At 41.9% G+C, this 11,704-nt stretch overlaps 1 protein-coding gene across 1 annotated transcript; it reads right to left on the reverse strand.

Moving 5' to 3' along the window:
• Positions 1-8,043: 8,043 nt before the first annotated feature.
• Positions 8,044-10,976, reverse strand: Tomm5 (translocase of outer mitochondrial membrane 5 homolog (yeast)). The gene is made up of 2 exons (XM_013026657.1): positions 10,780-10,976; positions 8,044-8,566 (listed from the first exon to the last, which is right to left on the reverse strand). Exons 1-2 carry the CDS (start codon positions 10,898-10,900, stop codon positions 8,532-8,534), a joined length of 156 nt encoding a protein of 51 aa, XP_012882111.1. The 5' UTR covers positions 10,901-10,976; the 3' UTR covers positions 8,044-8,531.
• Positions 10,977-11,704: the final 728 nt, after the last annotated feature.

Genomic DNA, 11,704 nt, shown 5'->3' on the forward strand with positions numbered 1-11,704 from the left:
AGGGAGCCTTCCTTGATTCCTCCCAAAAACCAGGTCCAGGTCCCTCTTTACCACAGTCTCACAGCTACTTGCACTTGACTCTAGTAGCAGTTTAAATAATGAAGTAATACACAGTGAAGATGTAATGTCTGACTCTTCTGTGAGATAGTAGTAATTTAAGCCTCTAAGTACAGCACAATGACAATTCACCTGTATATCTTCCTCACCACCCCTTCCTATCACAGCACTATCTGTCCCATCACTGTCATTCAATACTTGCAAACATGAAGACCTCCAAAGAGTAAACTGGGAATGCCTCTGATACCTAGAAAATAGACTGCATTCACAAAGTCAGTATTTTTCCCCTTCAATTTACCTGTCATGTATCCAGTTCCTTTTTTGAAAAGATGTTACAAGAGACTACTTGTACTTGTATTCAAGTAGTTTTCAGGACTAGGGGAAAAGACGATTACTTTGGAGTGGGACCCGATACAGGGTATTCACATTCCTTTCTAGTTAAGGGCCTCTTCTGCACTCCTGTTCACCTTGGCCACACTGGCAGTGAGTTCAGGAAGGAATTTTCCTTCTTGACTTTCCAAACATTTACTCTATTCCGTCTTCTAGAATAATTACTTGAACAGGACAATCTTTTTTGTCTGTAATAACACCTCTCAAATGCTTAGTACCTGCCTGCCTTCTCCAGGCTAAACATGTCTCAGCTCTTCACTCATTTCTCCAGCAGCAGATTCTACACACCATTCCACGCCCCTCCTCCCCCCCAGGCCCAGCATTCTAAATGCTCAACTTTCTTCAAGCATAGCAGATAGCAGACCTGGGGACTTCAATGCTATAATTTTACTAATGAAACTTAAGAATTGCTTTCATTCTTTGTTGTTGCTGTTGTTGTTTTGGGGGAGAGGGGGCGGTCCTGTGGCTTGAACTATGGGCCTATGCACTGTCCCTGAGCTTCTTTTGCTCAGGACTAGTGAGTGCTCTACAACTTGAACCACAGCACCACTCACTTCCAGCTTTTTCTGAGTAGGTTATTGGAGTTAAGAGTCTCACAGACTTTTCTGCCCAGGCTGGCTTCAAACCACAATCCTAATATCTCAGCCTTTGAGTAGCTAGGATTACAGGCTTGAACCACTGACACCCAGCTTCATTCATAGCTTTTTTATCTCTTAAAACAATCATCACAGAAGTATCAAAACAGAACGACTTTTAGGTAAACTGATTTACCAGTAATTCACACATCTTGAGCCAATGAAATCACCTGAATGCTTCTAAGAAACAGATTTTTGTAGTGATTCTAATTCAATAGGTCTTTTGTTACAAAGCTCTCCAGGTGATCTGGTGTGAAAATGGTTTTGGAAAGTACTGCTGCATGTGACAGCCGACACTGCCTTATGTAACTGTAACAATAGCAGTGCTCTTTCCCCCACTTATGTGAGTATCTCCTGTGGCAGAGCCTACCACCATAAGGTACCAGGTCTGAAAATCTCAACCCTCCCTAGGTTGCACTCTTGATTCTTAGGTATATGATATCTGGCCCCCATTAATAAAAAAAAAAAAAAAAGTGAACCAGGAAGCTATTTCCAGACTGGCCTGGCAAAATATGAGAGATCCTATTTCGAAAATAACTAAAGCAAAAAGGTCTAGAGGAGTGGCTCCAATGGTATAGCATCTGCCTAGTAAACACAGGCCAAGTTCAACCCCCGCCCCCCCCATATTGTTTAAAAAAGAAAATAAGTTACATGCATAAAGTTACATTCACTTCAGGGTCCTTTTTCTAAAACAAAAACAAAATAAAAAACAAAAACAAAACAGCAGGGTCCCAGTGCCTCATGCCTATAATCCTAGCTACTCAGGAGGCTCAGATCTAAGTATCATGGTTCGAAGCTAGCCTAGGCAGCAAAGTCCATGAAACCCATCTTCAATTAACCACCAAAAAAGTGGAAGGGGAGCTGTGGCTCACACAGTGAAGCTCTAACCTTGAGGGAAAAAAAGCTCAGAGACAGCACCCAGGCCCTGAGTTCAAGCCTCAGGATGGGGGTGGTGGGGGGAGGGCAGAGAAACACACATGGGTCAGTAATAAAAAATAAAGTATTTTATCATGTCATTTACACATAGAACTGGGAAGAAGCAAATCAAGGAAGTATTTCTGAGACCTACTTGTCTAGGGCAGAGTTCCTGGGTTCCCTCTAGCCCTCCTCTGCTACACTCTGTAAACCTAGGGAATGGGAAACACTCTTGTTTCTTCTTTAAGTCTGATACGCTTAAGGAGGAAAACAGGTTGAAAGAAATAACATTACATGCTTTCAAAACAGGAGGATATAAGTATATCACTCCCCCTTTTACTAGTGGAAGTACTCAGCCGCTCCCTCCCCCTTACTCCTGCAAAGAGAAAAAAGCCCCTCATCAACAACAGATGTAAGCTCCATTGATGGAACACTGACCCAAGGACAGCTTCACCATCAGAAGGGAACACTGCACCTTTAAGAAGCCTTACAGAGGAAAACCAAAGTTAAGAATTGCTGATAGGGGACAAACAACAGTAGGGAGCTCCCAAACACAAGTGAGATTGAGATTAAAGATGTTGTAGTGTCTGGTGGCATACAACTATAATCCCAGCACTCAAGAGGCTGTGGAAGGAGGCTCCTTAAAGGCCAGCCTGGACTACACTATGAGTATTTGTCTTCTAAACAAACAACTGAAGCATAACATACATTATGAAAAATGCATGCAAGTATACAGCTTTCTGGATCATCACAAACTGAAATATCCCATAATTTATAAAGGATTTGGCAAAACCTCATTCAGATGTCATTTAAGCAAAAACCAGAAAGCAAGGCACCAAGAGAACATCCCACACAAAGGAAACCAGAAACAGCAGCTGAGGAAATGTAAGAGGAAAATTAGGAAAGTGACCATTAAGCCCTGCCAACAGATTGGATGGATCAGCATTAACCCTGCCAGAGCAGTCTCAGATTGGGGAGCATAAAGCCTTACTGGAGCAGGTCCAAGAAATAATGACAAAAGAACTGAGGCAGTTAACTACAGAGCAGGGGAAGATGGCAGATGGGAGAGGAGATAGGATCTAGGGCTATTCTGGATGTTGTAGGAAACCACCCAGACCCCAGCTTTACACTAGGGTAGCCCATCCTCCAGCAGCTGGGGGTGTTGGCTGCTATGTCCCTTCTGGAAACTGCTTGCAGGTGAAGAAAGATGCCTCCCCTAAATCATGTCCCATCCCTAGCAGTCATATCCAATGAGCAGTCTGTACAGGGGTTCAAAGGCCTGCTTCCTTGTCTTGATTCTTGTATCAGTATCAACAATGGCCACAGGAGGGACTAAAACTGCTTTTGCAAATAGGATAACTTACTACTTCAGTTTTCCTAGGACTGAGTGATTTCCAAGGATTTGTAGTGCTAATCTTGGGATAGTTCTAAAGTGTGGGTACCCCTTATCACAGGTATAAGACAGTTCAACTTCTCTGCCAAACTTTCTTTTTTGGTGCTGGTCCTGGGGTTTGAACTCTGAGCCTAGGTGCAGTCCCTGAGCTTCTTTGCTCAAGGATATGTTACCACTTGAGCCACAGCTCCACTTCCAGTTTGTTTGTTTTTAATGAATTAACTTCATTGGAGATGAGAGTCTCGTGGACTTTCTTGCTTAGGGTGGTTTTGAATCTCAATTCCCAGATCTGAGCCTCCTGAGTAACTATGATTATAGGCCTGAGCCACCAGAAAACTTGTTTCATTCAGTCACAGTAAGCGCCACATCCACTTACTGATGTATCTTTGTCTGCTTTTCCATTACAGCTGGAGAGTTGGCAGAGCTGAGATCATTCAAGGTGAAAAGATTAAGCTATTTTTCATTTGCCCCTTAACAGAAAGTTTGCCAATCCCTGCATTTGTGGCTTATGACCTAAACTGCATGTGGAACTTGTAAAGTGATCATGTTAGAGCAAAAGAGGTAAAATGTCCAGATGATTTCCTTTGTCTACTGTCTCACTAGATCTTACAGGTAGAGAAATACTTAAGAAAAGCAAAAAAGATGTGATTTTTGTACTTATCCTTCACTCTAAATGCAGGCTCAAGTTTAACCATGGAAGTACTGAAGATATTAACTGTAATGTGAACTTATTTCATAGAACTACAAAGAACAATGTAGAAGTAGTGGACGTGACTACATTTCTACCTCTCATGGTGACAGACTGATCATGACAGAACAGACACGTATGATGCTCATCAGCTACCCTTGGCTGTCTGCCTGTGTTGATAATTTTTAATGTACTGGTCCTTGACAGAAAAAAAAGGTCCCTGCCTAGCAGGTACCAAGGATTACCATGCTATCCTATAGTATCTGAAAATAAAAAACTTTATGCAATGAATGCCACTACAAATCACCTTTACATGGTAACCATTAATAACACTGACCAAATGTTAAGCAACAGTGCTAACTTTTCTACTTGCATTTTCTCACTCCTTTAGTATTCCAAAGGAGATGATTCTATTAATATCCTAAGCCTACAGTTAAAAAATAAAGAGATTTAGCCAGACACCAGTGGCTCACTCCTATAATCCTAGCTACTCAAGAGGCTGAGATCTGAGGATCACGGTTTGAAGCCAGCCCAGGGAGGAAAAGTCTGTGAGACTCTCATCTCCAATTAATCACAGAAAGAGCTGGTAGTAGTGCTGTGGCTCAAGTGGTAGAGTGTTAGCCTTGAATAAAAAGGAGCTCAGGGACAGTGCCTAAGCCCTAAGCTCAAGCCCCATAACTGGCAAAATAAAATAAAAAGATTTAGACACATTCACTTGATTGAAAGCTACCTATTGTGTAAGTATTAGAGTTAGGACTCAAAAATCACATATTTATCACCTTTAGAGGTAGAAATAAATATAAATTACTAAAGCAAATGAGAATCATGTGGCTAAAAAACTACATGTGGTCTGGATAAAGACAGTGGATTAGCCGGGCACTGGTAGCTCTCGCCTGTAATCCTAGCTACTCAGGAGGTTGAGATCTGAGGATCACGGTTCAAAGCTAGCCCAGGCAGGAAAGTCTGTGAGACTCTTATCTCCAATAAACCACTAGAAAACCGGAAGTGGTGCTGTGGTTCAAACGGTAGAGTGCTCACCTTGAGCTGAAGCGCGCAGGGACTGCGCCCAAGCCCAGAGTTCAAGCCCCATGGCCGACTGGAAAAAAAATAAAAGGACAGTGGATTAAGTACATGTAGCCATGTCCACTTCTTCCTGAAACTCCATTAAATGACAATAAAAAGCTTTTTCTAAGGTAAAAAACAGAAAAGATGGAAGAAGTTAAAATGTAGAAAGCAAGAAAACTGAATATAGAAGGTAAAGCCAAAACAAAACGAAAACAATCCCACATTACAGAATTCCAAAAAGGCCCAGGAAATGGCAACTTCATGTGTGTCTGGAAGTAGTGAAGGAGACATGAGAATAGTTTAAAGTTTAAGTATTAGATGCTCTCTGCATCTCTATACATATATCTAATCAAATTACTTTTTTTCTTTTTGGTAGATCATGGGGCTTGAACTCTGGGTCTGGGCGTTGTCCCTCAGCTCTTTAGCTCAAAGCTAGCACTCTACTTGAGCCACAGTGCCACTTCTCGTTTTCTGGTGATTTACTAGAGATAAGAATCTCACAGACTTTCCTATCTGGGCTGGCTTTGAACCTCGATCCTTAGATCTCAGCCTCCTGGGTTTCTAGGATCACAGGCATGAGCCACTGGTGCCTGGCATTACCATCCTTTCTTAACCCCCTATTCCAGTCCCAAACCCAAGATATCTCCCAGGTGAGACAAGTGCTCTACTTCTTGAGTCATGCTCCCAGACCTTTTATATTTTGTTCTAAAACTTTTTATATTTTGTTCTAAGAGTCTTGCTAATTTTGCCTAGGCTGTCCTGGAACTTGTGATTCTTCTGCCTCTGTTTCCTGAAGAGATAGGATTAATGGTATGTGGCACAACACTTGGCTTAGAGTTTATTTTCTGAAAAGGAAAAAGTAAAGGCCTCTGGGTTGAAGGATGTTGAAAAGTTTGAGCTAGAGTACAATACTTAAAATGCAGAGACTCAGTGAGCAAACAGTGAATACTGAAACACACACAGAGGCCTCTCTACCTTAGGTCTCACAAAACCCTCTTCTCTTATTGCCAGGATTCTGGGAGTAAAGTGAAACAGTAGGGCTAACTTTTTTACTTCCATTTTCTCGCCCACTCCTTATAATGTTTTGAAGCAAAGCCTCATTCTTCACTTAGGAGACTAAAGTATTCACTGAGGAATAACCAGCTCAATAGGAAATACCTAAAGACCTGGACATTGCAGTTTTCCCAATTAAATGGCTCAGTAGATTAACTTTCAGCAAAGCCCAGCACCAACAAGTTCCTCCCACTCATAGCCTCTATTTTTTTAGACTCTTTTTAAAATAATATGAGCAGACAACCAAGAATAACGAGATACTATACCCAAGGGAAGCATGTAAAAATTGACCAAAGTAATTATAGATAAGACAAATTATGGAGGAAAAGGAACATCAAAAATTGTGTAATAGAGAGAAAAGGAAAAAGAGGAAATTATCTAATTTCTGGGAACTAAAGGACACATCTCTAAGCTTAAACAGATTTAACAAATGTTCAGCACAGTGAATTAAAATAAACATACAACAAACTATGCCATCATGAACAGTAAGAAAACTTGAAAAAAAAAAAGATCCTTGATCCTCAGAGAGAAAAAAAAAATTAGGTCCCACAAGATGAGGAATTAGAATGGTTTGGCAATGATATGGTGCCTTAGAATTCTGAAAACTAAAGCTATTTACTCTGAAAAGTTTTTATTCAGCACACCTTCAATCAGAAAAGAAATACAGTCATTTTTAGATCAGAAAGGTCTTAAATTTGTCTCCTATATTATCTTTCCCAGAAATGTGCTGGAAAAAGGGCCCCATCAAAACAAGGGAATATGCTAAGAGAAAACAGCCAATGAGATCCAACATGGACAACAGGAAAAGGAATCCCAGGGAGAGTTACCAGATTATAACTCTTAAATTGGGCAGGCAAGAAAGCTCTTAGCCCAGACTGGGCCAGGTAAGAAGGCTCCAGGAAAGACTTACTAAGGAAAATGAAAGAGAATATCCAATGAAACTCAACAATGTGCAATTTAGTGTTAAACATTTAAGTGGTAAAAAGTTTAGTGGCAAGTCCACAGAAAAAGCCTACAAAAACCGAAAAGGTAGCAGGGTGCCAGTGGCTCACGCCTGTAATCCTAGCTACTCAGGAGACTGAGATCTGAGGATCGTGTTTCAAAGCCAGCCCAGGCAAGGAAAGTCTGTGAAACTCTTATCTCCAATAACCACCAGAAAATCAGAAGTGGCACTGTAGCTCAAGTGGTAGAGCACTGGCCTTGAGCTGAAGAGCTGAGGGACAGCACTCAGGCCCAGAGTTCAAGCCCCATGACTGACAAACAACAACAACAACAAAAAAAAACCAAAAAGGTATATAGGAAAAGAAAACGAACAGTAGAGTCCTGATGATACTAGTATAATCAGAATCAGATTACACTGTACTGGAGGAAGAAATAACAAGAAATATATGCATGATGAACATAGACAAAAATAAAAACAAAAAAACCCCCAAAAGCCTAAGCCTTGATAAACCAAGAAGTAAGCAATATCTAAAACAGAACAATCATGAAGTAACAGTAACATCACATTATTAACACATACACAATTAGCTAAAATGAGGTGACTGTAATTGCCTCTGGGGAAAGATTACCCCTTTCTGCCAACAAATATATTTTTTTCCAACAACTATTTGACTTAAAAACACAGCACCTTTTCTTTGTTATTATACATATTCAAAACTAAGCAAAAATGCTGCCTTTCATAGACTGCTTGCAATAAAACACAATATCACTTTATCCTCATGTCCAAAACAAGAGCAACTCCACTTAATACTGTGATAATCACAACATTATAATAGTTACACTTAGGATTGGGATAGTTGATTTTCAGAAAACAGTAGAAAAAGAGAAATAAAAACCCAGGTTTTCTCAATTGGTATGTTTATTCAAAATAAAGAACTGATGACTGGTCCTGTGCTTAAATGTCACCGTGGTTGTTTGCTGATTTCTGCAAAACATAACTAATTGTAGAAGACTCTTCACAAATATACTCTGGACACAAAAATGTAAACAGAAATGACTGTGCTATTTCAGACATATTCCCCTTATAATTAACACTCGCTAGAAAGTGGAGTTTGATGTTATTTATCATTACACCAACACTCCCAGAAGCCAAATACCACAGGCATAAGGGCACAGGATAACCACAAGACATTTCAAACTTTCCAAATAGTTTTATATTTTAACTGCAAAGATCAGTTACCATAGTCAACTTGTTCTGAACAAGAAGATTTTTTTATGTCCATTCATTCAATCAGAGTCTCTTACACCTTTCTGGGCTTATTCATTTGCAGACAGGACGACAAACTGTAGTCAGGTTCTTCATATCATGCAGTCACGGTTGACACCCAAGTCTTCATATGCTGTCCAATTTCTTTAAGATAAATGGAGCTGAAAGAAAAACACAAAATTAGTTTTCACTCCTATTATAGATTAGTCCTAACACTGGGAGGTGGGGGACCTTATAAGTTTAATTCAAGTTTTGAGAACAATTTCAAATGGTTCTCCTCCTCTACCTATTCAACACAGCTAAACAAACTCATTGCCCTTCAAACAACAGCTTCCAGCTATGTGGGAGGCAGTAGTAGGAAGAATGGATTCTCAAACCTAGCAAGGGCAAAAATCCTAGACCATATCTGAGAGCAAACAAAAGGAAATAGGGCTTAGGTGTATGGCTCAAGTGGCAGAGCAGGCCTGACAAGCACAAGGCCCTGAGTTCAATCCTCAGTAACACATCCACAGCAAAGGCAAACAAGAAACAGCTAATTTACAAGCAGTTTGGTAAGGGGGGAAAAAAAAGGTAAAATTGAGGACAATTTGGTTGTTTTTTTCATACCCACCAGCACCCTCTCCTGGGGAAACAGAGCAATACAGTGAATGAGTACACAGGGAAAGCACTTAGGGGAGACAGCCTCAGTGAGCTCTAGTTTAGATCCAAACCATGTTTTCTACAGCATGATCTTGGCATGGCCTTGGAACACCTGAATCATCATCCCTAACTCTCCATGCAGACAAGCCAACAAAATATGATGGGAGTAATTAGAAGGATATTAGAATGAGGAGAGATGGGCAAATCATTTCTGAAATAGATCAGTAAAATAAAGAGAACTGATCTGCTTCCTGCTTTTAAATCCTGTTCATAACCTCAATGTCTTGCATTTGAAATTGAGCTCTCATTTGCAAAGTGGATACAAAGAATCTTAAGCCCTTGCTATGTAGCAAGTTCTAGGCTAGCCTTGAATTTGTGATCCTCATGAGTGGGATTACAAGCATTAACACTACACACAGTTGAGTTTTGTAAATTATTTGCTTTCTTAAACTCTGACAGCTTTCCTAATGGAAGGGAATCCCATGGAGGTGGACAGAAATAATTGACAATGGTTAAGGATTAAATGCCCCCCATACATTGCTATGACCAGAACCACTGCAAAAGAATAGTATTTTCTACTTTTTTGACGTGTGTGTATATATAAAGATATAAATGTAGTTACTGACTCATAAGGTTTCTGCTATAGAAACAAATTATTTAAATTTGAATTTCTGTGAGGATTAAATGAGTTAATATGTTCAAAGTGTGACTGGCATTTGATAACTAATAACCAAGTATTCATTGGGTTGTTTGTTTTTTGGTGGGTCAGGGGCCTGAACTCTGGGCGTGGGCCCTGTGCCCCTCACTTCTTCAGCTCAAGCCTGGCGCTCCAACACTTGAGCCACAGCTCCACTTCTGGCTTTTTCTGCTTATGTGATGCTGAGGAATGAAATCCAGGGCCTCATGCATGCAAGGCCAGCCTTTACCATTGAGCCGTTTTCCCAGCCCTGTTTTTTTTTTTTGTTTGTTTTTTTAAAGATACTCAGGTTCAGTTCTAAGCTAGCCTGGGAAGGCAAATTCGAGACTCTTATCTCCAATATTCCCCACTAACCAGAAAAGGGCTGGAAGTGGAGGTGTGGCTCAAGTGGTAGAGTGCTAGCCTTGAGTGGAAAAAGAGGGTAAAGGTCTTGAGTTCAAACCCCAGTACCGAACAAAAAAAAAAAAACAACGAGAATTTTAAGCTTACAGACCCCTATCTTTTCCTTCTCATTCCTCGAGGTGGGGTGGAGGGGAGCAACCACTTTCCTCTGTACAGATGAACAGAACGGTAGCAAAAACCTGGGACTTCGAAAGTCAGTACAGAGGATGGGAGGCTAGCACTGGGTGAAAGGCTTGGAATTCCTCGTCATTCACTGAATAGCTAAACGACCTTGGGCCAGGCCTTTTCCCTACTTTGAAGCTGTTCATCGCTGGTCTGCAAAAGCAGGGCGATGTTCTGGAGATGATCCCCAAAGCTCCTTAAGTTCGAATGCTCTTTAGCAATGGCGAGCCGGGAAGAAGAGCCGCGAGGGCTGGTCCACCACGTGCACGTCCTACCCACAGCGCCGAAGCCCGCCGCCCGCGAGGTGCGCGTGAACCCGGCGACGGATCGCGTCTCCGGGCTCCGCCCCCGCCCCTAGGCCACGCCCCTCGCCACGCCCCTCGGCGCCGGCCACTGGGCCGCGTGCGGCCGGGCCCGAGGCGGATCGCGGGCCCGGCTAGGTGGTCTCCCGGCCACAGCCCGGAGGACACTCACTGACTCGCAGCAGGGCCACGTAGATGAGGAAGTTCCGTATGGAGGAGAGCACATCCTCGCGCATCTTCCGTTTCATCTCCTCCGGGTCCAGTTTCGGCGCGAGACCCTCGATCCGGAACATCGCGACTCCGCTCAGCCGCTCCCAGACGCTGCGAGCACCGCTCCTCCGCCGTGGCCGCTCCGCAGCCGGAATTGGATCCCACACCACTTCCGGTTTCCGCCCCTCAGTTCCGCGCGCGGCTACGGGAACCTGCGAGGGACCATGCTCACCCGAGCAGAGCGGATCTGAAGGGTGGCCTGAAGGGGGCGCCAGCAAACAGTAGAGGGATTTTTATTTCCCTCCCTCGCTCCCTCCCTCCTTCCTTCCTTCCTTCCTTTTTTTTTTAAACCATGCTGAACTGGTGCTACCCTATTTGAGCCAGCAGAGCCAGACTGCAAGTGGTTTTAGGTGTGTGGAGGGTTTTTGTGTGTGTGTGTGCACATAAGTAACATCAAAAATAGTAATAGCTAAAATCGGTTTACTACTTAATATAATCCTCCTTATTCCTGTGTTAAAATAATCATTTCCTAGATTAAAAAACTGAAACACAGACATCTTAAAACAATATCTTACCCACATGTGCTTTCAAATGTTTCAGGTCAGGATAGAAAATGAACGATGAGGAAGAGAGATAAAACAGCAAAATACTTTTAAAACAGCTTAAGCGTTTTATTTTATATATTTACTTTGGAGGTGCTAGGGATTGAACCCAGGGCCTCACACATTGTAGAAAAGTGTTCTACTACTGAGCCACATCCCCAGCATGATATTCTATTTCAGTTATTCTTTTTAATTATTGAGAATATTTAGAAATTACAATTATAAGGTAAAAGACAAAGATTGCCAAGTGCTGATGGTTCACACCTGTAATCCTAACTACTCAGG

This window comes from Dipodomys ordii, unplaced genomic scaffold (genome assembly GCF_000151885.1).
Source record: "Dipodomys ordii isolate 6190 unplaced genomic scaffold, Dord_2.0 Scaffold95, whole genome shotgun sequence".
Taxonomy (NCBI): domain Eukaryota; kingdom Metazoa; phylum Chordata; class Mammalia; order Rodentia; family Heteromyidae; genus Dipodomys; species Dipodomys ordii.

What these genes read in the sequence shown, in the direction of transcription:
- Tomm5 (XM_013026657.1), bottom strand. Translation starts at nt 10,900, where the DNA reads ATGTTCCGGATCGAGGGTCTCGCGCCGAAACTGGACCCGGAGGAGATG. An exon ending in CGTGGCCCTGCTGCGAGTCA is followed by an intron (nt 8,567 to 10,779) that starts GTGAGTGTCCTC and finishes TTTTTCTTTCAG; the next exon opens with CTCCATTTATCTTAAAGAAA.